Source organism: Peromyscus maniculatus, chromosome 8 (assembly GCF_049852395.1).
Source record: "Peromyscus maniculatus bairdii isolate BWxNUB_F1_BW_parent chromosome 8, HU_Pman_BW_mat_3.1, whole genome shotgun sequence".
In the NCBI taxonomy this organism is placed as follows: domain Eukaryota; kingdom Metazoa; phylum Chordata; class Mammalia; order Rodentia; family Cricetidae; genus Peromyscus; species Peromyscus maniculatus.
This window is the reverse complement of record NC_134859.1, coordinates 86,291,198-86,318,910: the sequence shown is the minus strand read 5'-3', so window position 1 is coordinate 86,318,910 and position 27,713 is coordinate 86,291,198. Positions and strand designations below refer to the sequence as shown.

Genomic DNA, 27,713 nt, shown 5'->3' with positions numbered 1-27,713 from the left:
GGAGGGGAGGAAAAGGGAAGGCTGTATTGGAGGTGTGCAGTGGTTCAAGATAAGCCTGAGGTCTCTAAAAGAATAGAATCAAAATTCAGGGAGAAGTAGGAGATGGAAAGTAGAGGAGGCATGTGCAGAAATACTCTAAGAAAAGGAAGATATGGGGCTGGAGAAATGGCTCAGTGGTTAAGAGCACTGTCTGTTCTCCCAGAAGACCAGGGTTCAAGTCCCAGCACCCACATGGCGGCTTACAACTGTCTGTAACTATAGTTCCAAGGGACTGATACCCTTGCATAGGCAAAGATACCAATGCAAAATAAATAAATAAAAAAAAAAAAAAAAAAAAAAAGAAAAGGAAGATATACAGAAGTACTAGAACCCACAGACAGAGAGGGAACAGGAGGCTGTGAGCTACGTCCTTCATTCACAGCTAAAGAAACTGGGGGCCGTGGAGGCTAATGGATTCCCCCATATGACCTGCCTAGCAACACAGCTGGGGGCCGGGGGGACCCTGTGCAAATTAAGTGGTAATTCAGGAATAATAAAGGATCAAGGGAAAACCTTCTGTTTCCAAAAAAAGGACCTTTTTTTTTTTTTTTTTTTTTTTAACTCAGCTTCTTTCCTCTAGAATCCAGGGCCCATAGTCTTGAAATTATTTTCAATGTCTCTGATAGAGAATAATGCGGACGATGATCTGCTCGCCAGAGTAATGCAGATATTGTTGGGCAAGGGAGAGAGAACTGTATCTACCACACTACTTTTTAATTCTTTAAGGAATTTTATACCCCTGGAGCCTAAGGCAGGAAGGGCGGCTCACACTAAATTGAAAGGCATCACTATAATAACTTTGATAATACTCCACCCTGCTCCCTCCCAGAGATAACAAACATCAAGGTAACTATCCACCTACGGAAGTGGACACAGCAGAGTAAGACATTCATTAGGGGAAAATGGCACCACTTAGGATAATTCTCAATGAGCTGGCAAACACCGTTTTGCTTAGGAGAGGCACAGTTCACCCAGCGACACCCTAACGATGTATATATAAAGCAGTCCTCACCCCGCAGGACATTCGCCATCAGAGCAGCACTCCAGTGTAAGCACCATGTCCGTTCGCTTTTCCTCTTCATCCAGACGGCTGGGCTCCGTGAGGCTCTCCAGCGCAGGAGCAGCCTTGGGGGCCGGAAGTACATGCGGAGTGCCAGGGATCGGAAGTGGCTTCTCCTGCGCCTTTGGGGGCAGTTCAGCCTCAGGAGGGCTGGGCAGCGCTTCTTGTGGAGCCTTTACCACGAATGAGCATGGCCTCCTGTCTGGCAATGAGAAGGTCACCATGCAGAACCTCAATGACCGGCTGGCCTCCTACCTGGAGAATGTCCAAGCGCTGGAGGAGGCCAACGCTGACCTGGAGCAGAAGATCAAGGACTGGTATGAAAAATTTGGACCTGGGTCCTGCCGTGGCCTCGATCATGACTACAGTCTATACTTCCCGATCATTGAAGACCTCAGGACCCAGGTAAGAAGTAAAGTGGCATGGGGCATATGGACAAAGAAAAGTAGAAGAGGTCACAGCAGGCATGGAGCACAGCTTCTAGAACTTCATTATCAGTATTTTAAAATAACTTCTGGGCTGGGGAGACAGCTCCCCAATTAAGAACAGTGGCTGCTGCTCTTCCAGAAGACCTGGGTTTAATTCCCAGCAACTACACGGTGGCTTACAACCCTCTGTAACTCTAGTTCCAGGGGATCTGAAGCCTTCTCCCCATCTCTGGGGGCACCAGACACACATGGTGCACAAACATGCATGCAGGCAAGACACCAATACACGTAAAATACATGAATTTTAAAAAGCAATAATAACAATTTCTATTACAATTATAATCTTTGAGTATGACCCACCCATCATCTGAAATTAGGCATGCATGCATGTTTTTAGTAATGTGAAAATATTTTTTTAAAAAACTGCCCATCATCTCTAACTAGAGATTTATAAATGTAAAAGGGAATTTTTTAAGGTAAAGTGGAAGTTAAAATATAAATTAAAATTGCCTATATCCTAAGTCCCCATTTTCAAACATCTTATCATCAGCTCTGGGTGCAAGAATTTCTATGATTTCACATGATACTTAATTGCGAGGAGATTTGAATATTTTATGATGCCCTCCCTCTGACCACTCACAGATAATCTCTCTATTCCTCAGATAATCTCTGCAACTGCGCATAACGCCAACATCGTCCTGCAAAACGACAATGCCAGACTGACTGCTGACGACTTCAGAATGAAGTGAGTTCAGGCAAAGAAAAACAGACCAGACGTTACCCCGGGACCTCCCTCTTTTCTTTGGACCGCTGGGAGTCTTCTCTGCTCTCTGCCTTTGTCCATTTGTTCATTTTAAATCATTCATTAATTAACCTAATTAACTTGGAAAATTTTCCCCATTATCTTGCTTCATGGAAGTGTGTCTATTCTATCGTGGGTAGTCTCACTGAAACTTGATCGCTTAGGTTAAGCTTTAGGATGAGCTGAAATGTGGGGTGACTCAAACCTGGTGGGAGAGAATTGAACCTTTCCAACACGTCTCTAAGGTACGAAAATGAACTGGCACTTCACCAGAGCGTGGAGGCAGACATCAACGGCTTGCGGAGGGTCCTGGATGAGCTGACCCTGTGCAGAACTGATCTTGAGGTGCAGTTGGAAACGCTCAGCGAGGAGCTGGCATACCTCAAGAAGAACCACGCGGAGGTAGGCACTCAATCTTCCCTGCCTTCATAGCCTGCCTCCTTCCCGAAATCAGAATCTAATTTCAGACGGTAAATAGCATATCTTAGTATCAAGTGGTTTTAACTTCCTTCTACGCCTCTGAAATGTTTCTATTATTCCCTCTCAAATGAAACAAACCAGCCCATGATGGTAGCTCACAGCTGCAATCCCAGATCTCAGACCAGAGGATGGCTGAGGGTTCAAAGGTAGCCTGGGCTCCAGAGTAAGACTGTGTCAAAAGAGAAAAAGAAACAGACCTCACAAAAAGCTTTGAGCGGTATGAATCCTGTCCACTTGCCTCCCTAACAAACAGTCAGAACTTAAAGTGACTGAACGAACCTATTTCAGGAGATGCAGGCTCTGCAGTGCGCGGCGGGAGGCAACGTGAACGTGGAGATGAACGCGGCCCCGGGCGTGGACCTCACCGTCCTGCTGAACAACATGCGAGCGGAGTACGAGGCTCTGGCTGAGCAGAACCGCAGGGACGCCGAGGCCTGGTTCCAGGAGAAGGTAAAAGCAGGCTCGCGGGCACACAGCCGGCACCAGGAGTGGACGCCGCTGTCCCCTCCCTGACACCAAATCCTGACTTTGCAGAGCGCTACTCTGCAGCAGCAGATTTCAGACGATGCTGGAGCCACCACCTCAGCCCGGAACGAACTTACTGAGATGAAACGGACTCTCCAAACCCTGGAGATAGAGCTGCAGTCCCTCTTAGCCATGGTAAGTATGAAAGGGGAGGCAGATTTGCTTTAGAAGTTGGAAAAAAAAAAAAAAAACTCTTAAGAATGTTCAACCTCGTAATTTTACTCACTCGGGATTTTATCCATTGATTACTGTGTTGACATCCGCTTGAAAATTATACCTAGATGTTAATAAGTCCTGGAGACCTGCAAATACAATTATTTTGACATGCTCGAGAAGAAAGGGCATTTTACCTTTACCAAAAATCTCTGTAGAGCAAAAATATCTTCCTTAGTTTCCCCGCCCGGCCTTCACTTGGTCAGTTAATTAAGCAGGCTTAAATTTCTTTAAAGTGGCATAAATAAGAAGCAAACAGAGGCGTGAAGGTTGAGTCTGAAGTGAAACGTGCCTACTGACAGTAATAACCACCCTTTCCATCAAGGGTTTGCTCGGGTTTTTCACCCACGGGTTAGTCCACAATGCCCCCTGAGGCGAAGGCAGGCAGACTTCACAACTCACATCATTATCTCCAAAAGAAGAATCAGATTCAAAGAGAAGCAGTGATTCCCAGAGTTGTACAAATGGAGACAAAAAAATGGGACTTCCTCTCCAACTTGCCTAAGTCTGTACCTTTTCTCCTAATGGCTAGGAGACCGCCAGCGCTTACCCAAAAAAGAATGCACGCATTGTGTGTGTGAATGCATGTAAAATCAGGGCTCAGAGGAAAATATTTGACTACAAAAGAGTCAGTAAAATACTGTCGTCTAGTCAGGCATGGTGGCACACGACTTTAAATAACCCAGCACTTGGAAAGCAGAGGCAGTTGGATCTCTGTGAGTTCAAGGCCATCCTGGTCTAAATAGCTAGTTCCAGGAGAGCCAGGGCTATGTAAAGAGAGAGAGACAAAGACAGACAGAAACAGAAAGACAGACAGACAGAAAGAGAAGATACTGTGGTCTCCATTTGACATCTTCATTTCGTGTAAAATTCTAACAGGTGACCTCTTGTTCTATACAGACTCAGCTGACTTGACAAGCCAAGCAATTGGACAGTTTAAAAGGGTGGTGCTTTTCTTTGGATCACTATATATATATATATAGTTTATATATATACCGTTTATATAATTGACTCTAGAAAAGCAATGATTAGCAGGAGACAGACCTCATGTGATTCCCGATGAGGAAGCCGTTCATTACTGAGAAAATTGGAAACTGCCACACCCCACAAGGGCAGCATATATTAGTGTATATATGGTAGAGCTCCTTTGACTGAACCCTCAAGAGAAAGGGTTTCACCCTTCTGAACTGACAAGGGCCATTGGCCACCATCTGTGTCATTTTCAAACAGGCTGGTATGGTGTGCACCGTGAATATTGAGCGAATGGAATCTTTCAGATGGATGTGGCTGTTTGTGTATATGTGCAGTTGTGCGTTCATGTGTATGGTGCACATGTGGGTGTGGGTGTGTATGTGTGTGTGAAGGCCAGAGGCTGTTCCTCCGGAGCTCTCCACCATGTTTTTTGAGACAGTTTCTCTCACATGGGACCTGGGGCTCACAGGTTAGGCCAGGTTGGCTGATCATCAAGCCATAGAAATCCTGTCTCCACTTCCCCAGCCCTGGAATTACAAGCACACAGCCATACCTGACTGTGTGTAGATGCTGGGGATTGCTCTCAGGTCCACATGCTCGCACGGCATGCACGTTGCCAACAGCCGTCTCCACAGCCCTGGGTAGGATTGGTTGCCTTGTGTGAGGGTGACTCTCTTCTAAGAGGCTTATTCTCAATCAGCACAGTGATGTTTTCTGTTTCTTCCCAAACCACAGAAACACTCGCTGGAGTGCTCCCTGACCGAGACCGAGGGCAACTACTGCACACAGCTGGCTCAGATCCAGGCTCAGATCAGCGCCCTGGAGGATCAGCTGCACCAGGTCAGGACCGAGACCGAGGGCCAGAAGCTGGAATATGAGCAGCTGCTGAACGTCAAGGCCCACCTGGAGAAGGAGATCGAGACCTACTGCCGCCTCATAGATGGAGACGAGGGGTAGGCACTGTTCCTCTGAGAACACTCTCTAGGGTTCCTGAAAGTCCTCTGAAGCTCAGCCAGGTCTCTGTGGGCCAGATCACGTGTGAATGGATGCACAGTCCCTGGCACTATCTCAGCAGTCAGTGAACTCCTTCCGGAAGTCTGTGCTTCTCCATTGCTTTAGCAAAACACACAGATGTAATTAATGCAAAACCTATTTTTTACAGCTCTTGTGTTAAGTCAAAAGGCCAAGGAGAACCCAGAAATCAGACAAAAGGTAAATAAAAGCTCTATGGAGCATTCAGTGGTTTCTTCTCTCCTCCCTTTTCTTCTTTCCCTCCTCCTCCGTCTCCTCCTCCTCCCTCTTCCTTCTGCTCCTCCGTCCTCCTCCTTCTCCTCCCTCCTCCTCCTTCTGCTCCTCCCTCCTCCTCCTTCTGCTCTTCTTCCCCAGACCCTCTCTTTCTCTTGTGTGCGTGTGTGCAGGCGCACCTGCATATGGAGACCAGGGGACAACCTCAAGTAGTGTCCTCAGCCATGGTCCACTCTCTGTTTGAGACAGGGTCTCTTATGGCCCTAAAGCTTGCCAAGGAGGTGAGGCTGGCCGGCCAGTGACACTCAAGGATCCTCCTGTCTCCACCTTCCCAGACCTAGAATCACAACTGACTTGTTTTACGTGGATTCTGGGGATGGAGCTCAGGTCCTCATCACTACAAAGCAATCACTTTGTAAAGGCTGTGCCATCTCTGCAGACTTCCTCTCTCTTATTTTCTGTCTGTCTTTTTTATTATGTATGTTTCTTTTTGTTTTGTTTTGTTTTCTGAGGCAGGGTTTCTTTGGGTAGCACTGGCTATCCTGGAACTCTCTATGTATACTAGGCTGGCCTTGAACTCAGAGATCCACCTGCCTTGGCTGCACCACCACCCAGGATATTATATATTTTTCAAATGATAAATTTAGCAAAATGTTGATGGTTTTTATGTATCATTTTAGAGTCATCTAAAACTGCCATCGTTAAAACTGTCGTCGAAGAATTAGATCCCCGTGGCAAGGTTCTCTCCTCCAGAATTCACACCCTGGAAGAAAAATCCACTAAAGTCACCAAGAATGAGCAGAGGGTGCCTTCCTGAACTCCACTCCTTAAAACCAAGAGCCCTGATTGAAAATACCAAATCTAAACGCTTTTCCAAAATAGGGCCCTCTTATGCTTCTGCTTCTCTCCCAGTGAGTGAAGATGAACTCCTTTTAGACTAGTAACATTTCTTTGGCCTTCTCTCTGGTGGTGTTTCAATAAATGTTTTCCTGTTGCAAGCTATCCTCCCTGATTCTGGTCCCTCACTGCATTCGACGTACACCCTCCCACGGGAGCTAAGCGCTGCCTTTAATTCCCTCTGTTGAATCCACTGCTCTTTCCAAGTTAGGAACTGGTTGAATATGTAACGGTTGTAGTCTTTCCACAAGTCTATAAAATTTTGTCTACCATCCTTCCACACATACTGGGTGTGTATATGTTGAGTGCTAAGCAGTAAAAATAAAATAGCTACTAGAAAAGAATAAAATAAAAACCTGTTCCTGGAGCTAGAGAGACGGCTAAGATTCAGTTCCCAGGTTCAGTTCTCAAGGTGACTCATAACCTCCTGTAACTCCAGTTTCAGGAGATCTGACACCCTCTTCTGGGCCTCCTTGGGCACTGCACACATACATGCATGCTGGCAAAACACTCATACATATAAAATACAAATAAATGATCTTGAGTATAATAGGCTCATGAAAGTGAAAATAAGGAATTGAAGAGTGTCGGGTGGTGGTGGCACATGCCTTTAATCCCAGCACTCAGGAGGCAGAGGCAGGCGGATCTCTGTGAGTTTGAGGCCAGCCTGGCCTACAGAGTGAGATCCAGACAGGCACCAAAACTACAGAGAAACCCTGTCTCGAAAAACAAACAAAAAAGAAGAAGAAGAAAGAAATTGAAGAGTCAGAAACAACCTAAACATAAAGGAAAGATGATGCATGCAGAATTTTTTAAGAGGGAGGTTAAAGATTGTAAGAGCCAAAAGTAGTGGAAGACTCTGCAAACCAGTGTTTTCTGGACATGACAGGACTGTTATGTTCAGGGACTCATGGCAGCTTTGACTCTGTGCACAAGACCAAGCCAATCAAATTTCCAGGATTCATGAAATCTCACTCCTAGCTAATGGCAAATGATGGCTGATAGGGGAGTGAGAGTCCAAGCTCAGGGAACACAGTGAAAGAATGTAAGAGCTGGAAAATGGGAGGAGTGCTGTGGAATAATCTTTTTGTACACTCTGAAGACATGCTGCCCTCATTGGTTTAATAAAGAGCTAACTGGCCAATAGCTAGGCAGGAAGAGATTAGGTGGGACCTCTGAATAGGAAGCAAGCTCCAGGATGAAGAAGGGCGGAGTTGCCAGGAGACTCAGAGAGAAGCAAAATGAACATGCCATACTGAGGAAAGGTACCGAGCCATGTGGTAGAACATAGATAAAAAATATGGGTTCATTTAAAATGTAAGAGCTAGTTAGTAACAAGCCTAAGCTATTGGCCAAGCACTTAAAATTAATAGTAAGTCTCAGTGTGGTTTATTTGGGAGCTGGTTGGTGGGACAGAAAATCCTGCCGACAGAGGAGGGCTGTGAAATGCTGGCTTCTGAACTTGGCATGGCTACTGCGTTTGTGAATCCCCAGCTGTGAGTTATGGGGGTAGATGTGGCCCCTACACAAGATTAAGTAGGCTCCATCCCAGTGGAGATGGAGCAAACGATTCTTCAGGACCCACCCTTATCAAGGAGCCACTGGCAGTGGATAGCTGCCGAGAGAAGAAAATAATTCTGTATTGAAAATATGGCCATCAGTAGGTTTCCATGTTCTCATGGATGGCCCAACCCCCAGGCACATTTGGGCAGAGCTAACTGGACTTAGTGGGCTATAAAAGAAAGAAAAAAAAACATGAAGTTAGGAGGGAGACATATTGGGGACATATCAGTTACTTTTCTGTCATTGTGATATAATACCAGGACTAAGGCAACTTACAGAAAAAAAATAATAATTTCTTTTGGCTTAGAGGGTTAGAGTCCATAATGGCCCAGCAAAGCTGCCAGGCAGGCATGGTGGCTGGAGCAGGATGCTGTCAGCTCACATCTTGAACCACAAACACAAAACAGAGATCCTGAACTGAAAGTGGTAAGCTTTAAGCTCTCAAATCCCACCCCCAGAGACATACCTCCGCCAGCAAGGCCATGCCTGTTAAACCTCCCCAAACCACTGCCATCCACTGGGGACCACGTGTTCCAATGTCTGAGACTACGGGGAACATTTCTCATCCAAACCACCATGTGGGGCTATAGGAATAATTGGAAGGGGAAATATGACCGTATTTCATTATCTACCTGTATGAAATGCTCAAGAACAAAGAAAAAATTAAAATTCATTAATTTATTGCAAATAGGGGTTGGGGTGTAGCTTAGTCTGGAGAGTGCTGGCCATTCCTGCACAAAACAGTCATTTCTATCCCAGGACCACATAAACCCTGGGTGTGGTGGCACACCCCTGCATCCACACTTTGGGAGGTGGGTGTGGGAGGACCAGAAGCTCAAAGTCGTTCTTAGTTTCAAGGTCATTCTTAGTTACATAGAGAAGCCAGTCTGGACTACATGAGACCCAGCTTCAAAAAATAAATAATATAACATACCCAGGTAGACCTAAAACAAACCTGTCTGAATAACTGCCTTTTATATCCTATACTCTTACATCAAATCTGGGGGGGAAAGTCTCTCACCATAGAGTTCTACAGTTAAAAATACTTAGCCATTGTGGAAGACAGTTCACCAGGTTCTTACAAAGCTAAACACACTCTGATGATTTGATCCAGCAATTTCTGGCAACCACTGGGTCCTTACTCCTCTATCCAAAGGAGTGAAAACATCACCACACACACACACACACACACACACACACACACACACACACACACACACACACAAAAAAAAAAAAAAAAAAAAAAAAAAAAAAAAAAAAAAAACCTGCACAAGGAGCGGCCGGAGAGATGACTCCACGGTTAAGAGCACTTGCAGCTCTTCCAGAGGACCAAATAAATGATGGCAGATCCAGATGATGGGGCATTAACTAACCAGAGCTCTCAGGCCGGGAAAAGACAGAGAGAAAACTTCAGTGGGTATGACTAAGTGAAAGATGCCAAGCTAGAAAGACCACACCATGTAGGAGGCCAACTCTCCAACATCCTGGGAAACACAAAACTATGGGAACAGTGCGTTGATCAGTGGTTGCCAAGGACTGAGAGGAGAGGAGAAATGGGGAGCAAAGGGATCATCGGACAAGGAAAGTACCCTACACGCTACCATGAGGGCAGGCATGCGTCAACATACAAATGTCCAACCAACAGGGTTCACCAAGAGTGACCTGTAATGTGAAGCACAGACTCTGGTGAGCATGGCGTGTCAATGATCTGTGGAACAAATGCACTGTTCACGTGGACCAGTGGGAGCTGATAAGCAGGGAGGCAAAGCATGATGGTGAGGAGTAAGGGGGAAATCTTTGTACCTGACTCTAAATTTTGTTGTGAATTTAAGACCATTCTTAAAAATTCTTTATGGCTTTTTTTTTTAAAAGATTTATTTATTTATTATGTATACATTGTTCTGTCTATACATATCCCCACAGGCCAGAAGAGGGCACCAGATCTCATTACAGATGGTTGTGAGCCACCATGTGGTTGCTGGGAATTGAACTCAGGACCTTTGGAAAAGCAAGCAGTGCTCTTAACCTCTGAGCCATCTCTCCAGCCCTATGGCTTTTTTTTTTTAATGACTAAATAGTCAACTCATATTTATTCTGTGTTTTGGAAGTCTGATCACCAAATCATCCAAACTAAGGGAATAAACTTTCTACTGAAGCCAGGTTGAGAGAATAGTTGGGTGTATTTATGGCTTTTGAACTGTAACTTCAGTGATAACAGCTAACCAGTACCTGTGTGCTAAGCACTAGTCTAAAAACCATTTGGTCCCCACAACTGCCCTATAAGGTAGACACTGTGGTCATCGTTATTATATGAGTAAGGGAACTGAGTCAGAGAGCAGTGGAGTTATTTTCTCAGAGTCATATAGCTAATAACTGGAGGAGGTGGAGTCTAGGCGGTCTGACTCACCGTCTGTGCTTAGCCGCAACCTAACACCCTGTGGGTGAGAACCAAGAACTCTGTGGCTCCACCCTCCTCCTACTGAAAAGGGGTGCTAGTCATCACCTCTTTCCCAGAGAAACCATTTGCAGAGGTGCTAACACACCACAGGCTGATTCTCAGGAGAAACACTGGGAAGCTAGCAGCAAGACAAACTTCATCCCTGTTCAAGAATCGTGTTTTTCTGGGCAAGCAAGGTGGCAGTAGGTAAAGCTTTGAGTTGGATCCCCCAGGTCTACATGGTGGAAGGAGAAAACGGACACCTGGGAGTTATCCTGTGATCTTCACATGCATATTGCAACACACGTATGCACACATGCACACACACACACACACAAAATTTACATACATACATAAAAAGGTTTTCAAATGAAAATGCTCTTCTAAAATAGCCAAGAGAAATATAAAATATGCATCTTTAAAGTTTTTAAATTGTTTCTTAGCAATTTTGTGTGGGTGTCGTTGTGGGTATGTGGACACAGCATACCACGGCACACATGTGAACCACAGAGGACAACTTGCTTCTGTAAGTCATCTACTTCCAAATCATTAAAGTAAGACAGTAATGAGAAACTCCATGCTGAAATGAGACGTTGAAACAGCATAAGATTCAGTTGAATTTCTTGGAATACCAGCAACATGCACAGAATGCCACACTTTAATACCTAGTAGATTCTCAAGAAATGACGGGTGATATATTGCTCTCTGACCATGCATACATAATCTGAAGAAACAAAGACATAGATAGAAGGGACCCAGGGAACTTGTTCAACTCATCTTCTATTTCCAGAAAGTTCTAATGCATATTTATATTTTTAACGTTTTAGTTTAGAGGGCTAGAGAGATGGTTCCGCCATTTAGAGCACAGACTGCTCTTGCAGAGGACCCGGGTTCAATTCCCAGCACCCACAGGGCAGCTCACAACTGTCTGTGACTTCACTTCCAGGAGACTCAACACCCTTTTCTGGCCTCCACCAGAACCAGGCACACAAGTGGTGCACAGACATACATGCAGACAAAACATTCATATACACAAAAATAAATAAATTAATTAAACTTTAGAAAGCATTAGTTTACAGGAAATCTGTGAAGAGATGATCTATGCGTAAACACCAACTGTGTTCTAGGAGTTAAACATCATCTGTCCTGCTTTGAAGGAGAAGTCTGTGATCTGTGCGGCCATGTTATTTCCAGAGCCAGCTCATCTCCAAAATAGTTCTAATAATATGTGCTTAACGTATTCTGCAAAAGATAAGTTAATTAGTATTTATAAGCTACCTGGAGATAAATAGATTGTGTTAATAATACTTTGCTGTCTCATTAGTGCTCTTATCTTTAAAAAAAAAAAATCCCAGTCTTACAAACTATCACTCTGCCAACACACTGTTTTAGTTCTTTCATTCGTGGGAAACATTGGCAAAAAAAAAAAAAAAAAAAAAAAAAAATGTAAAAAGTTCTCCAAGTCACAACAAAAACACTAATAATTCTCTGGCTACAAATTAGAAATCTTTTTTTTTTTCTTTTTTCTTTTTTTTTTTTTTTTTTTTTTTTTTTGGTTTTTCGAGACAGGGTTTCTCTGTGTAGCTTTGTGCCTTTCCTGGAGCTCACTTGGTAGCCCTGGCTGGCCTCGAACTCACAGAGATCCGCCTGGCTCTGCCTCCCGAGTGCTGGGATTAAAGGCGTGCGCCACCACTGCCCGGCTTTTTTTTTTTTTAATTTTATATAAGAGATTTTCTAGTCCTTTTACATATCATCCACGGATTCCCCTGTTCTCCCGCCTCCCAGCCCCCAGCCTTCCCCCCTCAATACACCCCCCATTCCCACCTCCTCCAAGGCAAGGTCTCCCCTGGGGGGTCAGCCCAGCCTGGTAGACTCAGCTGAGGCAGGTCCAATCCCCTCCTCCCTGCACCAAGGCTGAGCAAAGTGTCCCAGCATAGGCCCTAGGTTCCAAAAAGTCGGCTCATGCACCAAGGACAGGTCCCAGTCCCACTGCCTGGGGTCCTCCTAAACAGTTCAAGCTAATCAACTAACTGGCTCACTTATCCAGAGGACCTAGTCCAGTTCCACGGGGGCTCCTCAGCTATTGGTTCACAGTTTATGTGTTAGAAATCTTATAGTACACTGATATGTGTGTAATTGATACAAAATAATTTTGTATCAATTATTTTTAAATATCCGTGATTTTTAAATGTATGCATTCTGGTCCACTGAAGAGCTCTTGTCTTGCAGTGACAAACATCTGCTCTTTCTCAAAATTCAAGATCTACAACATTGAAAAATCTCACTGGGGAAAGAACTCATGTTTCCAAAACTAAACCTGTAATCAGTCGACCAATCAATTTGTACCCATCGTAAGTGATAGCAACCTGGCCCTGTCTGACGTGTCCACCTTATTATAATAATACAAATAATTAACATTTATAAAGTGTCTGTGCCCTTCAGACTGTCTCATAGTCACTCATTATTGGAGCTGCCCGCTGAAGCCTTTGACTGACACACTCGGATGTGATTACATTCGTTTGTTCCTGGAGAAGTGAAGCACAAAGAGACAGGCTGATTTCCCCAGGGCTTCATGGAAAAGAAGAAGGCATCTGCTTCCCCACGACGGCCAGTCACCTGGGTACCAGATTATAGATTTCCTAGGTAGTGATGGAAACAGCCCTCTCTTTCATGTATTTTGTTCCCCACTGACTCAGGTGAAGCTTGTGTCTCAAAGTCACAATGCTTTACATACGCAGATGAAAACCAGCGAACCCTGATGGAGTGGGAGGAGGCATGCCTGCAATCACAGCATCTAGGGAGGCAAAGGCATCAGGAGGATCAGACAAACTTCAAGGTCAATTTGATCAAGGTCAGCTTATATCTACTAAACTCCAGGTCAACCAAGGTGATATAGTGAGACTTTGTCTCAAAAAAAAAAAATAGTTTTTTTAAGGATAGAAGGCAAACAATTTGGAGTCTCAGTAGTTAGCTGAATTGATGTCCTGCTCCTAGACCAAAAAAAGAAAAAAAAAATCTCACGGGGCTCAGTGCTATGTGTCTGCAATACCAGCACTCAGATGGCTGAGAGAGGAGAATTGGAGTTCGAAGCCAGTCTTGGCTCAGTGAGACCCATCCGGAAAGTTACTCTCGAGCTTGTTACTCATTTTCAATGTGTTACTAACAAGTGCAAGGGGCCGGTGCCGGTAAGAGAACGAAAGTGTAAAGTGTTTGCTGTGCAAGCCTGAGGACACGGGGTGATCCCCAGGGGCCGTGTGAAAAAGCCAGGGCCTTGGCCTTCTGCTTGCCAGCCCAGCACTGGGGAGGCAGAGGCATGCAGATCTTGGGGCTCCCTGGCCAGCAAGCCTAGCCTGCTTCACAAGTTCCAAACCAATGAGACCCCCATCTCAAAAAACAAGCAAGGTGGATGACGGAACACCACCACCCTCTGGCCTCCACTCCTGTGTGCACATACATACACACACGTGCATCATCACACACACACACACACACACACACACACACACACACACACCCATGAATATATACATACATGCACATGCAAAAACAGATCAAGAATTCTTACTGGCAAAAGATTACTAAATATGGAAAGCCTCCGTCTCGGTAAGAAGAAAAACAGTAAAGTTGGGACAACTGAGATATTCTAGTGCATTTCTACACCAAGGGGGGCAAATATTTCTAACGTGAATTCTTCGTTACATGTGGGAGGGTCTCTGCTCTTTCCCAGGGGTCAAAAGGGTATAAACCCTCATCTTGGTGACACAAACGATGGTTTTCTCTCTGTGATCTACGGGGCTATGATTTAGTGTTACTAAGACTGCAAGGCTATGAATTAGGATCACTGTCCCTGGCACCTTTTTCATGTATAAAAAATATCCTTGGGGCACTTTGCCACCTCCTGGACACTATTAAAAATCACCCAATTATGAAAAATAGCAATTAGGATCCGACTAATGTTTTATTACAGATCGGCGTAGCTGAGATTGAGTCCTATAAAGGCTAGTGGGGCTGTCACCCCGTGGAAGATAGACCTTGGCTTTGCACCTCTCTGGGGAGGAAGGTCGCCAGGCTGTGCTGTCGCCATGTCTTTCCGATTTTCTGGGGGATCCAGGGTCTGTTCTCGAGCCGGGTCTGTCAGGCTGTCCCGGGGAGGGGCGGGCTTTGTGGCTGGGAATGTGTGTGTTGGGCCCGGAGCAGAAAGCAGCTTTTCTTGCACCCTTGGGGGAATCTCTTCTGGGGGAGGCTTTGGCCATGGCAGTGAGGTGTCAGGAAGGGTTGGTGGCACTAGTTTCCTTAACAACGAGCCTGGACTCTTCTCTGGGAATGAGAAAGTGACCATGCAGAACCTCAATGACCGGCTGGCCCTGTACCTGAACCACGTGAGTGCTCTGGAGGAGGCTAACACTGACCTGGAGAAGAAGATCGAGGGCTGGTATGAGAAATATGGGCCTGGCTGTGGCCGTGGACTTGACTATGACTACAGCAAGTATTTCTCAGTCATTGAGGATTTGAAAAGACAGGTAAGAAATGCAGATCCCCATCCTGTGGCTATAGGCATGGGGTGGACATAATTCAAAGCAAAGGAAACTTAAAAAGTATTTAGCAGTGGGGTATGGTGGCACACCAGTCATCAGAACTACTAAAGAGGCTGTGACAGGGCATCACAAGGCTGAGGCTGGCCTGGGAACTTAGAGACCCTACCCCAATTAAAAAAAGAAAAAGCTAGAACTATAATAGTAGAGCTTTTGCACAGCATGCCTGTGACTCTCATTTCAGTCTCCAGTATCATAAATGAACTTAACCAATTAATTCATTTCAAATGTACTTACCAAGTGTATGGGGTGTGGAATTTGCCCACTTTTTGTTCCCAGAGTTAAGGGTGGTACCTAATAATCTTTTTTAAATGTAGAATCAAATAGTGAAAGAGAAATAGCTTCAAAGTCAATATAAATTGAGCCAGGTCTGGTGATATAGTCCTATAATCTCAGCCACACCAGAGGCTGAAGCAGAAGGATCATAAGTTTGAAGCCAGCCTTGGTAATTTAATGAACTCCTATCTCAAAACAAAAAATTAAAATGAGAGCTGGTCATAGTCCAATAACAGAGTGTTCAACCAGCGTGCAGTACCACAAAGATGTTGCATTAGTTTTTTTGTTTCTGATTTTTAATTGACACTTTTTAATGAGTAACAATGAAATTATCTGTGGGGCTCTTTATTATCTGAATTTTACCCTTGGTTATTTCTTGTTGTTGTTATTATCTAATATGCTAGGCAATAGCTCTACCATTGAGTTACACCCCAAAGCCAAGTTTCTTTAAATATCCAAATAAAGATACCAGTATAAACATCTGAGACAGAGTCACATTGATATTGGAATGTCCTTTGATCTGTCCCATTCAGATCGTTTCTATGACCACCTGTAATGCCAACCTTATTCTTCAAAACGACAATGCCAGACTCACAGCTGATGACTTCAAGATGAAGTAGGTGAACATGATGTGATTATTTTTTTTAAGATTTATTTATTTATTATGTATACAGAAGAGGGCGCCAGATCTCATTACAGATGGTTGTGAGCCACCATGTGGTTGCTGGGAATTGAACTCAGGACCTCTGGAAGAGCAGTCGGTGCTCTTAACCTCTGAGCCATCTCTCCAGCCCCATGATGTGATTATTATTAATAATGGCTAAAACTACAGCCGCACTTAAAGAATGCATCTCTTGTTTTTAAACCCTATTTGGGGTATTTTATTTTATGTATATGGGTGCTTTGTATGTATGCCTGTGAATGACTTGTGTGCTTAGTACCCTTGGAGGCCAGCAGAGAGCATCAGATCCATTGAAACCAGAGTTACAGACAGTTGTGAGCCACCATATGGATGCTGGGAGTCAGATGTGGGTCCTCTGGAAGAGCAGTCAGTGGTCTTAACCACTGAGCCACCTCTCCAGCACCGCCCCCCACAAACAAACTAATTTAATGAAACCACTCTAGATCAACAAAGAAGTAGAATTTAATAATCTTTATAAAAAGATCTATCATACATTGTTTAAAATCTGACACTATTTTATTCTGACATGTTATTGGATGGCAAAGACCAACTGTAAAGAAATAGCAACTCTAAAATGATGTATTTGTAGGGGCTGGGGTGTGAGTAAAGGCTTTGCCACAAAATTGTGAGGGTCCACCTGAGTTCAGACCCCCAGCATCCACATAAAAAGAAGGGAAGAGCAACACACATGTGTAATTCCAGTGCTGATGTGATGGAGCCAGGAGAGGCTTGCTGGCCAGCTAGTCTGGACAAATTGGTGAGCTCCAGGTTCAGTGAGGGACCCTGTCTCCAAAAAGAAGGTGGCAAGTTATTGAGAAAGATATCCAGTATTGACCTCTGACCTCTGCATGCACACCCTCATGCAAACATTATACACAAAAAATAGTACTTATAAACTAATAGGTATCTCAGACTATCTTAATAGTTTGCCGTCACAAGAAGCCTCAAAAATACATACAGAAACAGAACACGCTACCCCTCAGCGTACGAAGTGTCTTTACAAGTTGTACCCACTGGTAATCACAATTCTAAAACACCTTCACACCCTTTAAGGTATGAAAATGAGCTTGCTCTGCACCAGAGTGTTGAGGCTGACACCAACGGTCTTCGCAGAGTGTTGGACGAGCTGACGCTTTCTACAACTGACTTGGAAATACAGTGTGAGGCGCTGAGCGAGGAGCTGACATACCTCCAAAAGAACCATGAGGAGGTAAGGAAGCCCGCAGAACAGCCTTGCACATCATTTCCTTCTTCGAGTCCACTATTCATTCCATACCAGCGTTTGGATGTCAATCAAAATCCTCCCCTGAGTAGTAATGATTATTACCCCTTTCCAGGAAATGGGAGTCCTGCAAAACGCATCAGGGGGGAACATCAATGTGGAGATGAATGCGGCCCCCGGTGTGGATCTAACGGCCATGTTGAACAACATGAGGGCGGAATACGAAGATTTGGCTGAGCAGAACCGAAGAGATGCAGAGGCCTGCTTTAAAGAGAAGGTACATCCGCGGCAGGTGCCACGTTAGGGGCTCGTTCAGTAAACAGTCAAGCAGGTTCCTAACCCGTGTGGCAATTCCTCTTCAGAGTGCAACGCTGCAGCAGCAGATTTCAGATGACGCGGGAGCGGCCTCGGCAGCCAGAAATGAGCTGATGGAGCTGAAACGCAGTCTGCAGACTCTGGAGATAGAACTTCAGTCCATCTCAGCGATGGTAAGTAAGAACTGGCCGGGCGGTGGTGGCACACGCCTTTAACCCCAGCACTCGGGAGGCAGACTCCAGGCGGGTCTCTGTGAGTTCGAGGCCAGGAAAGGCACAAAGCTATACAGAGAAACCCTGTCTCAAAAAACAAAAAAACAAAAACAAAAAAAAAGAACGGACTGGAGGCGTGCGTCTGCCCACTTTCCACTACTGCAGCAAAACACCCCAAGCGGGATTAGTTTGTAAAGAGAGTTTATTTCCTCACTGTTTTTTTGAATCCGCAAACCCAAAGCACCATGGCCCCAACTATGGCAACGCCCTCCCCAGCTACATCTCATCACGATGAGTGGCATCCTGACAGAAGTTTGAGCATCGTGAGACACAAAGCCAGAGCACAGGGAGGGACAACACACAAGTGTTTTAAAATAACTCTCTCTGGAGAACTAACCAGGGTCTGACCAGAACTGAATCAACTTACTCCAAGAGCAGTGCCCTCGGTGACTTAACCTCCCCCTAGCCCCACCTCTTAAAGGTCCCCACATATCTTAATATCACCATACTGGAACCAAGTTTCTGATACATAAATCCTTGAGGAGACATATTCAAATTACATCCAAAACCTAGCATTATATGTGCATAGGTAAGTAAATTCATATATGTAATGAATATTCTTAATATTTTATTTTATGTCTACAAGAGTTTTGCCTGCATATATGTATGCACATCATGTATGTGCCTGATGCCTGTGAGGGTCAGAAGAGGATTCAGATCCCCTGGAACTGGAGTTACAGATGGTTGAGAGCCACCATGAAGGTGCTGGGAACCCAAGTCCTCTGAGAGAGCAACAAGTGTTCTTGACTGCCAAGCCATCTCTCCAGCCCCTATAAGATGAATGTTTATAACACTAAATGTAGTATATATATATATATATAATTAAATGAACACAATATACTATATTAAGTAATATGAATTCCATAATTAAATGACTCAATATGTTAAGTAACAGGAATTCCATCCTGGCACACCAATCCCAAACATCAACATTATTTTCTCGATGAATCTCACCAGTTTGATTTTCAATTGAAAACATGCACACCTTGCACAAACACTTCCTTCTAGGTTAAGAATGTTTCAGTACAGACATGTCACCCTCTCCTACCCATCACCCTTTTCTTTTCTTTCAGAAACAGTCGTACGAGAGTTCATTGGCTGAGACCGAAGGGAATTACTACAGTCAACTCCAGCAAATCCAGGAGCAGATCCGGGTGCGGGAGGAGCAGCTGCAGCAGATCCGAACAGAGACAGAAGGCCAGAAGCTGGAGCATGAGCAGCTGCTGGGCATCAAAACATGCTTAGAGAAGGAAATTGATATGTACTGCAACTTACTAGATGGAGAGGAACGGTGAGCGCTAACATGTGAAACAGCAAAATGTGTGGTAACTAGGTTTTTATATGTGTTTATTATAGATGTGTTACATACCACATAAGTGTATTATGTGCTTAAGACAAAAGTATAGCATATATTACATATTTAGAATATGTTCTTTTTATTTTATAATATATAGCATATTATATCCTAGAACTTCTTAAAATCATATATATATATATATCTTCAATTATGTACATTATTGCATCCAATGAAATGAAAACAGACAGAAATTTGACATCAAAACTTACTTTTGGCTTGAGTGTTGTGGTTGTTGTTGAAGATGATGATGATGATGATTTTGAGACAATTATTATGTAGTCCAGACCCTGAACTCTGTGATCTTCCAGTCTCAGCCTCCTGAGTACTAGGAATATAGGCATGGGCCATACACATAGCCTAGAAATCAAAGATCTAAGTATGGAAAATGTTTATTTGCATGCATAATTATATGAAAGACAATTAAATGCAAAATCCTTGGTCATTCCAGTATTCTGGTCCAAGGAAAAATTTGCTTTCTTTTATGTTTATCTTTAAATACATTTTTAACCCCACACATACTCTCAAGTTCATAATGATAATTAAAAAGATTTCACTGCAGCCGGGCGGCAGTGGCGCATGCCTTTAATCCCAGTACTCGGGGCCAGAGCCAGGCGGATCTCTATGAGTGCAAGGCCAGCCTGGTCTACAGAGCGAGATCCAGGACAGGCACCAAAACTACACAGAGAAACCCCATCTCGAGGGAAAAAAAAAAAAAGATTTCACTGCACTGGGGGTCTAGTGGTGAGCACAGCCACCTCCTAGAAGATGTCATTAGAGAGACATCAGAGATTGCTAGCCAAGACCCCAAAAGCCCCAGAATTGCGGTCCTGGGTGTGAATCACATCCTGAGCAAATTTAAACACATGGTTAAACCTCTTTGAACCACAGTTACCTTTTTGGTAAAGTTGTGAATACAACAAAACCACACTCTTACCTGCTCTCAGCTACAGCACCTCACCATGAAGTGCCTTGACAGAGGCTGACTCTAAAAGTCCACTTGGTCATCTGTTGCTGTCACTAAATGCTCGCCCATTTCACACTGAACAAGCTGCCTTTTTCTGCAGGGGGAGCCCTCCTCCGACTATTCTTTGTTTGTTTTTTGTTGGTGATGGTTTTTGTTTTCAATACATCCCAACCACAGCTTCCCCTCCCTCCACTCCTCCCAGGACCCCAGTACCTCTCCTCTCCCAAAGAGCCCCAACTCCTCCGTTTCCCTTCAGAAAAGAACAGACCTTTCAGGGATATCCACCAAAGACAACAAAACAAGAAATACTAAGACTAAGCACAAGCCTTCATATCAAGGCTGGGAGAGGCAACCCAGTAGGTATACTGCTAAACATAGCTGCCTTCCAGACTATTCTAAGGAGAAGCCAGCAGAGATGGCTCCCTCCTCAGAATTTGGAGACCATTCATTCTTCACTTATCTTACAGTACCTTTTAGGCAATGTTAAAAACATAACTTTTTTGCAGGGCGGTGGTGGTGCACGCCTTTAAACCCAGCACTGGGGAGGCAGAGGCAGGCGGATCTCTGAGTGTGAGGCCAGCCTGGTCTACAGTGTGAGTCACAAGATAGGTAGGGCTACACAAAGAAACCCTGTCTTGAAAAAAGCAAAAGATAAAAATGAAACCCAACTTTTTATGTGAATGTGTTGTGTTTCTAACACTACAAACTACTGTGTTTCTTAGAGCTCTAATTTTTTTTTAATTTTTATTTTTTGGTTTTTCGAGACAGGGTTTCCTCTGTGTAGTTTTGGTGCCTGTCCTGGAACTTGCTCTGTAGACCAGTCTGGCCTTGAATTCACAGAGATCTGCCTGCCTCTGCTTCCCAAGTGCCGGGATTAAAGATGTGCACCACCAAACCCACCTAGGTCTCTATTTTCTACAGCACCTAGTCCAGCTCCTTCTACAAGCCACCACTGAACTGTTGAATAGAAAGTCAGGAGAAGAACTTGGGATGCCCATATTGCTGGATGGAAGAGGCAATATCTGGCCATAAACAGCCAATTAATTTCACTAAGCTGAAGTCACAAAAAGCTTATTAACATCCCTTTAAAATAGAACAATTTAAAACTTACTGAAACTAGAACTCCAAAATTGATATTTCTGAGGCTGGAGAGATGGCTCAGCAGTTAAAAGCGAGTTTAATTCCCAGCACTCACGTCCAATGGCTCCCTAGCCCCTGCAACTCCAGCTCCAGGGAATCTGGTGCCCTCTTCTGGCCTCCACAGGCACCTGCATATGTGTGGATATACACATATGCACATAAATAAAACCAAAAGTAATTTTTAAAAAAATATTATTTCCAATTCACAGTCATTTATGAGCTTCTAATTGAAAGAAAAAGATAATAATCTACTCTTTTTTCCACAGGAGAAGTGAGTCCACGGGGTACAAACCAATGGATGGCAAGCCTGAAGCCAATGGTATGGCAGGGATTTTAGTTAATATAATTCTGTGTGTGTGTGTGTGTGTGTGTGTGTGTGTGTGTGTGTCTGCTGTGCATGTGTACACGTGTTCATGTGTGTCCGCTGTGTGTATATGTGTGTGCATGTGTGTGTGCCTGCTGTGCATGTGTACACTTGTTTGTGTGTGTCCGCTGTGTGTATATGTGTGTGCATGTGTGTGTGCCTGCTGTGCATGTGTACACGTGTTTATGTGTGTCTGCTGTGTGTATATGTGTGTGCATATGTGTGTGCCTGCTGTGCATGTGTACACGTGTTTGTGTGTGTCCGCTGTGTGTGTGCATGTGTCTGCTGTGTCTGTGGAGGACAAAGAGTAACCTCGGGCATCTTTCTCAATTGCTCTCCACTGTTCTTTTGAGACAGCGTGTCTTGACTGTCAGGAATTTGTCAGTTTGGCCAGGCTGGCCGGCCAGTGAGTGCCTGTGAATCCTCCTGTCTCTGCTCCCCAGTGGTGGGTTTACAAGCATGCACACAGCCCCGGCTTTTGCACATACCTGCTAAAGATTGGACTCAGTCCCTCACACTTCCACAGCAAGAGCATCACTCACTGAGCCATTCCACAGCCTGAGTGATTCTTGCAAACCCCTTCAGCATTATCAAATGAGCTACTTATTTGTTAACTAAAAATGTATTTTAAGTTTAGATCTAATGAATGAACCAGTGAAGTCATTGTGACTTTACCTATCTATTTATTTGTCTATTTATTTTTACCTAAAGTTTTGCTATATAGCTCAAACTGGCCTGGAACTCATAGTTATTTTGTTTGTTTGTTTGTTTGTTTGTTTTTTGTTTGTTTTTTGTTTGTTTCTTGTCTTGGCCTATCACATGCTAGGATTACAGATCTATACCACCATACCCACCTGACAATTTTTATGTTTATTTTGTATCTCCGTAGTACAGGTATGATCAAATTATAAAATGACTGTTATAAAGAATAAGTCCTCCAATATCTTTACGCCTAGAATGCATTATTTTTCAGCTTTACTGTTTAATAAAAGAGCTTGTTTTAAGTCACTGAAAAACTAGGGCAAGCTGGTATTTCAAGAAGGCAATAGCCTGGCCTGGTGATTCAGGCCTCTAATCCCAAGTAGTTGGGAGACTGCAACAGGAGGTTTGTAAACTCTAGACTTGTCTGGGTCACAATGTGAGCTGGAAACCAGTTTGAGGGATTTGATGAGACTCTGTCTCAATATAAAGAGGGACTGCGGACTGGACATACAGGTGAGAATTGAGGGCTGGACATACAGGTGAGAATTGGAGCCCTGGCCTAGTAGGTTTGGAGTCCCTGGGCTCAACCTCTAATGCTAAAAGGGAAAAGGGAAGAGAAGGGGGAGGGAGGAAGGAAGGGAGGGAAGGAGGGAGGGAGAAGAGGGCATTAACTGTTCCAGACCTGATGTTCAGACTGTTTTAATGCATACTTCATGTGTGCTTTCAAACACCCATTGCAGAGGGAGGAAGAGAGAGAGAGAGAGAGACAGAGAGAGAGAGAGAGAGAGAGAGAGAGAGAGAGAGAGAGAGAGAGAGAGAGAGAGAGAGAGAGATCAGTCAATCAATCCTGGCTTTTGTTAAGCATTGACTTTAAACATAGCATTATATCTCTCAATTTTCCTCAAACTTGCAAAAACCAGTTTTTAAAAACAGACCTGCCTTGACTAAATGCCTTTCCCCGTTAAGACTGACCCCTGAACTTCCCCTGACTTCCTTGTAGACTCAACGGAAGAAACGTTTGTCAGAACAATGGTCGAAGAGCTAGACCAGCTTGGCAACCTCCTTTCCCTGAGAGTGCACTCCGTAGAAGAAAAATCTTCTAAAATCAGCAACATCACCATGGAGCAGCGGGTGCCTTCCAAAACCCCGTGATGATGAAAAGATCATTCATAAAACACGAAGCTGCCTCTGCAGAATTCCGCTGGTCAAGTAACCCAAGAAAATTATCCATGCCTGTTCTTAAAGCTCAAAGGACTAGACTCCGGTTTCCCTTTCTTCCTCTTCTCTTACTGTCATGGGCAACACAGATGGAGGTACAGGGACCCTTCTTTGACAGAGAAAAGAAATCCTTGGAGAGCCAATATGAAACAGAGCTGGAGAATTACTAAAAGACATTTTTAACTTGGATCTGAAGCATGGATCCATAGAGAGGTGTTCAGGGCAGGGATGAGATGTACCCAAGCATCAGTGTGGGCTTCTCCCAAGACAGTCACTAGTTGTTGTTGTTGTTGTTGTTGTTGTTGTTGTTGTTGTTGTTGTTTAGGTTTTTTGAGTCAGGGTTTCTCTGTGTCACAGCTCTGGCTGTCCTGGAACTTTGTATACCAGGCTGGCCTTGAACTCACAGAGATCTGCCTGCCTCTGCCTCCCCTCTCAAGTGCCGGGATTATAAGCGTGCACCATCACCACCCAGCAAACACTTAGGTGTCTTTATCACAGGTATATACAGGATTCTGGTGCCTCTCAAGTTATATTTCTAATGGTTACAAGAAACTCCCCTCTTGTTTCTTTAACATTGCTCAAAGGGTGCAGCCTATAACAAGGTTAAGACTTAAAAGACTTCCCTTCTGTAAACAAGGTTGGAAGATGGATTGATGAAGATGTTGTTTAGATTTAGGAGTGAGGAGAGGGTGAAGGTGATACACCATGCTGGTCATAAGTAAGTATGGTTTAGCTTGACAAGATGTCTTTGGGGAAAGTCGTGTACTGTCTCTCAGCCATTTGGGCTTCACCAGAGATTTCTGAAGTTTCTGGCCTTTCTCAGGAGAAAAGGTGGGTCATTCTCTGGAAACAAAAGCATGTTTTTTTTTTTCATCCTTCCTGTGTTACCATAATGTTCCTATCTGTCTACGCTCCCCAATGCTTCAGTAAACCTTTCCAAGAGATGAGACAATCTTGGTAGTTTTTGTTTTTATTTTGTGAACCTTTGGTCATCTCATGAAGAGTTCTTTGTTGCAATTTTTTTCTGAGACAGGTTTCTATGCCTAGCTCTGGCTGTCCTGGAACTCACTTTGTAGACCAGGCAGGCCTCGAACTCACAGAGATCCACCTGCCTCTACCTCCCTGAGTGCTGGGATCAAAGGCATACACCACTACTGCCCAGCACAAATTATTTTTATTATCTGCTTCTTTTCAATTTCCACAGCTGTTCCCCACATGACCATGCCAAGGGTGAAGTAAGAAAACACCGTGCTTTATCTCACAGTCACATTTGCCTCAATAACAGATGAAAGCAGAAAGGGCACTAGCTGTGACCTCAGGTCCCAAATCCCAGTTGACTGTGCAATGACCTGTTTGGCCTTCTATGGGTGTAGAAGTTAATATATCCCTTGATCGCTAGGGTTTGTTCACTCTTCTGATGCTTAGATGATTGGGGAATGTTTTCCATTTGGAACCTGGTTAGCTCTTTTTCCACTTTGTAATGCATGCATCTGTTTCCCCAACCCCATGGCATTAACTAAGCAAACCTAGAACTGCCCCCCTCAAGCAGGACAGGGCTTCTCAATCTTACTGACATCCTCTGCATACAAGACCATGCCTGACACTGTGCAGTGGACAACCATTAACAAAGAACCTCACAACTCATCAGAGGGCAGAGAATAACCATCTGTGCTGGGCAGTGCTCAGCCATAAATGGAACATCTGTATCACATCCCCCGACTCAAAGTTCAGGGAACATCTCAGAAAAGGGAGAAAGACTGTAGGAGCCAAAAGTCATGGAGGACCAGACTGAAACAGTGTCTTTTGGACATGACAGGACCACTACACTCACGAATTCACAAATTCATGGCAGCTGTGGTTGCCCACACAAGATGAGCACGGCATCAGGCCAGTAAACAAACATGAATGAAACCGGGAGGAGCTCACAAACCCCATCCCTAGCTGAGGCACTACTGAGCTGATGGCTTCCAGAAGTAAGAGAGTCGGTTTTCTTTTGGGGTGTGACCCCTACTAGGTAGACCATTCTACAGTGGGTGTCTCCACACCCATCTGTATATGAGCAAATTGGATTCAATGGGTTAAAAAAAAGGGGGGGGTGAATATGATCAAAATACAGTGAGTGCATGTAATAAATTCACAAAGAATTAAAAGTAATGAAAATAATAATAAAAATAATATTGTGCCTGAAAGTCTGATACAACCTTCATTTGGGGAAGTGCAGCTAGGGTTAAAAAAAACACTAGAACATTCAGTTAAAGAAGATTTTTCTGCTTGTGGCCAAATAAGGCAGGCAGCCAATGCAATAACCTGGTTCTTCAACATGCATGATGAGCATCACTGATAAGTTTTAGGCCTCTCCACCATAGCAACAAACCAAATCAGACCAAATCAGGAAAAGCCCAGGTTTAATGGGTAAAGTGTTCCTGGGCGATTACCCGCCCAGCAGAGAGGAGAAGGAGACAAGACCAGAGAACCACAAGTCTGTTTTCTGGGATACCATTTATATATCTCCTATGGTAGTGGTCTTGAGCCTCTCTGGGGGAGGAGCTGTGTTTGGCAGGCTCTGAAGGGGCGGATTTGGGGAGGAACTATGTGAGGTGGAGCTCCCACCCAAACATTCCAGACTCTTTGGGTATAGGGATGCCAGGGTGCCAGGGTGCCAGGAGTTGAGGTGGAGCTCCCATCTAAACAATCCCTGCAGGACTTTAACCGGAGTAGAGACCACATGGAATCCAGAACAGAAGCACTCGCTCCTCTGAGGGTGCATCTCTGTCTTGGTTGTGGTTTTTTCCAACTCCCATGTAATGTGATTGACTCCAATGCAGAGACAGTTTCTTAAGACCCTGGCATAGCTGGTTGTTCCCTTGGCGGGGTCTTTTGTCCTGAATGACCCCAATTGTGATGCTCAAAGCTATTCATCACAGAGTGGGAGCTAGGTTCAGTCGGGTTAGGAGGCTACTCAGTACAGAACTACAGCGGCAATAGCTCATGCTTATCAGGTGGGCTTAAATACACTTTAAACACATTAACCAATCGAATATTTCAAAACTACAAGTTCCATGTTTCATCTTTAGTTTATATATAAGAAAACAGTTGTTCAAAGAGATGAAGGAATTTCCCAAAGCCTGCACAGCTGTTCTATAGTGGGACCTAGATTCAAATCCAAACCTCCTCTTCACCCATGGTGACCAGAGTCCTTGCATTTATCTCTAGAGGGGCAGAACTGATACGATGAGTATATATTCAAAGAGAATGTATTAATTGTCTTCCACAATTCAGTCGGGGCAGTCCAGCTGTGGCAGTGTTCACACTGAAGAGGGTAAGAACTCGGTAACTACTTGGTGCAAGAGGCGGGCTGCCTCAGCAGTCCTAATCTGCTGCTGGAAGACTGGAGGACTCCTGGAGAGCCGCTGGTCTTCAATCCATGTGGGAAGGCCAAAGGAACTGGGTTAAGACATCAGCAAACACCCTGACAGCAGGGGAGCGAAAGCTGTAAGAGCAAAAGGGGAGACACACCGGTCAGCAAGAGACACGCTGGGGAGACGCACCGGTCAGCAAGAGACACGCTGGAGAGACACACCGGTCAGCAAGAGACACGCTGGAGAGACGCACCGGTCCGCAAGAGATGCAAAGCAAGCAGGCAAAAAGCAACACCTTGTACTTCCGCCAGGGCTCTGAGAAACCCTTGGATGAGCCTGGCTCTCAACAGAGGAGGAAGGTAGGAGAGCATGAAGAGGATGTGGAGGAGGAGGAAGAAGAGGAGGAGAAAGAAGAGATTAGCTTCAAAAAACAATTTAAAGTTAAAAGAAAGCTAGGTTATATAACAGAGAAAGGGGAATAATGGGAAAGGAGGTTTGGGTGGGGAAACATACGGGAGAGCAGAGGAGAGGGTAGAGGGAAGGATAACTAAAACTAGGGTGTTTAAAAAGGCCCCATGAACTGCCTCAA

At 44.4% G+C, this 27,713-nt stretch overlaps 2 protein-coding genes across 2 annotated transcripts; both read left to right on the top strand.

The window, feature by feature from the left end:
• The first annotated feature begins 1,096 nt into the window (after window positions 1-1,096).
• Window positions 1,097-6,766, top strand: LOC102926057 (keratin, type I cytoskeletal 27). Its single transcript, XM_006971803.3, has 8 exons — window positions 1,097-1,504; window positions 2,190-2,272; window positions 2,575-2,731; window positions 3,098-3,259; window positions 3,344-3,469; window positions 5,255-5,472; window positions 5,682-5,731; window positions 6,445-6,766. Exons 1-8 carry the CDS (start codon window positions 1,097-1,099, stop codon window positions 6,579-6,581), a joined length of 1,341 nt encoding a protein of 446 aa, XP_006971865.3. The 3' UTR covers window positions 6,582-6,766.
• A 7,977-nt stretch (window positions 6,767-14,743) lies between these two features.
• On the top strand, window positions 14,744-23,699 carry LOC102926359 (keratin, type I cytoskeletal 26). The gene is made up of 8 exons (XM_006971804.3): window positions 14,744-15,181; window positions 16,063-16,145; window positions 17,265-17,421; window positions 17,549-17,710; window positions 17,796-17,921; window positions 19,094-19,311; window positions 21,748-21,800; window positions 23,548-23,699. Exons 1-8 carry the CDS (start codon window positions 14,744-14,746, stop codon window positions 23,697-23,699), a joined length of 1,389 nt encoding a protein of 462 aa, XP_006971866.1.
• The last annotated feature ends 4,014 nt before the right edge of the window (window positions 23,700-27,713 follow it).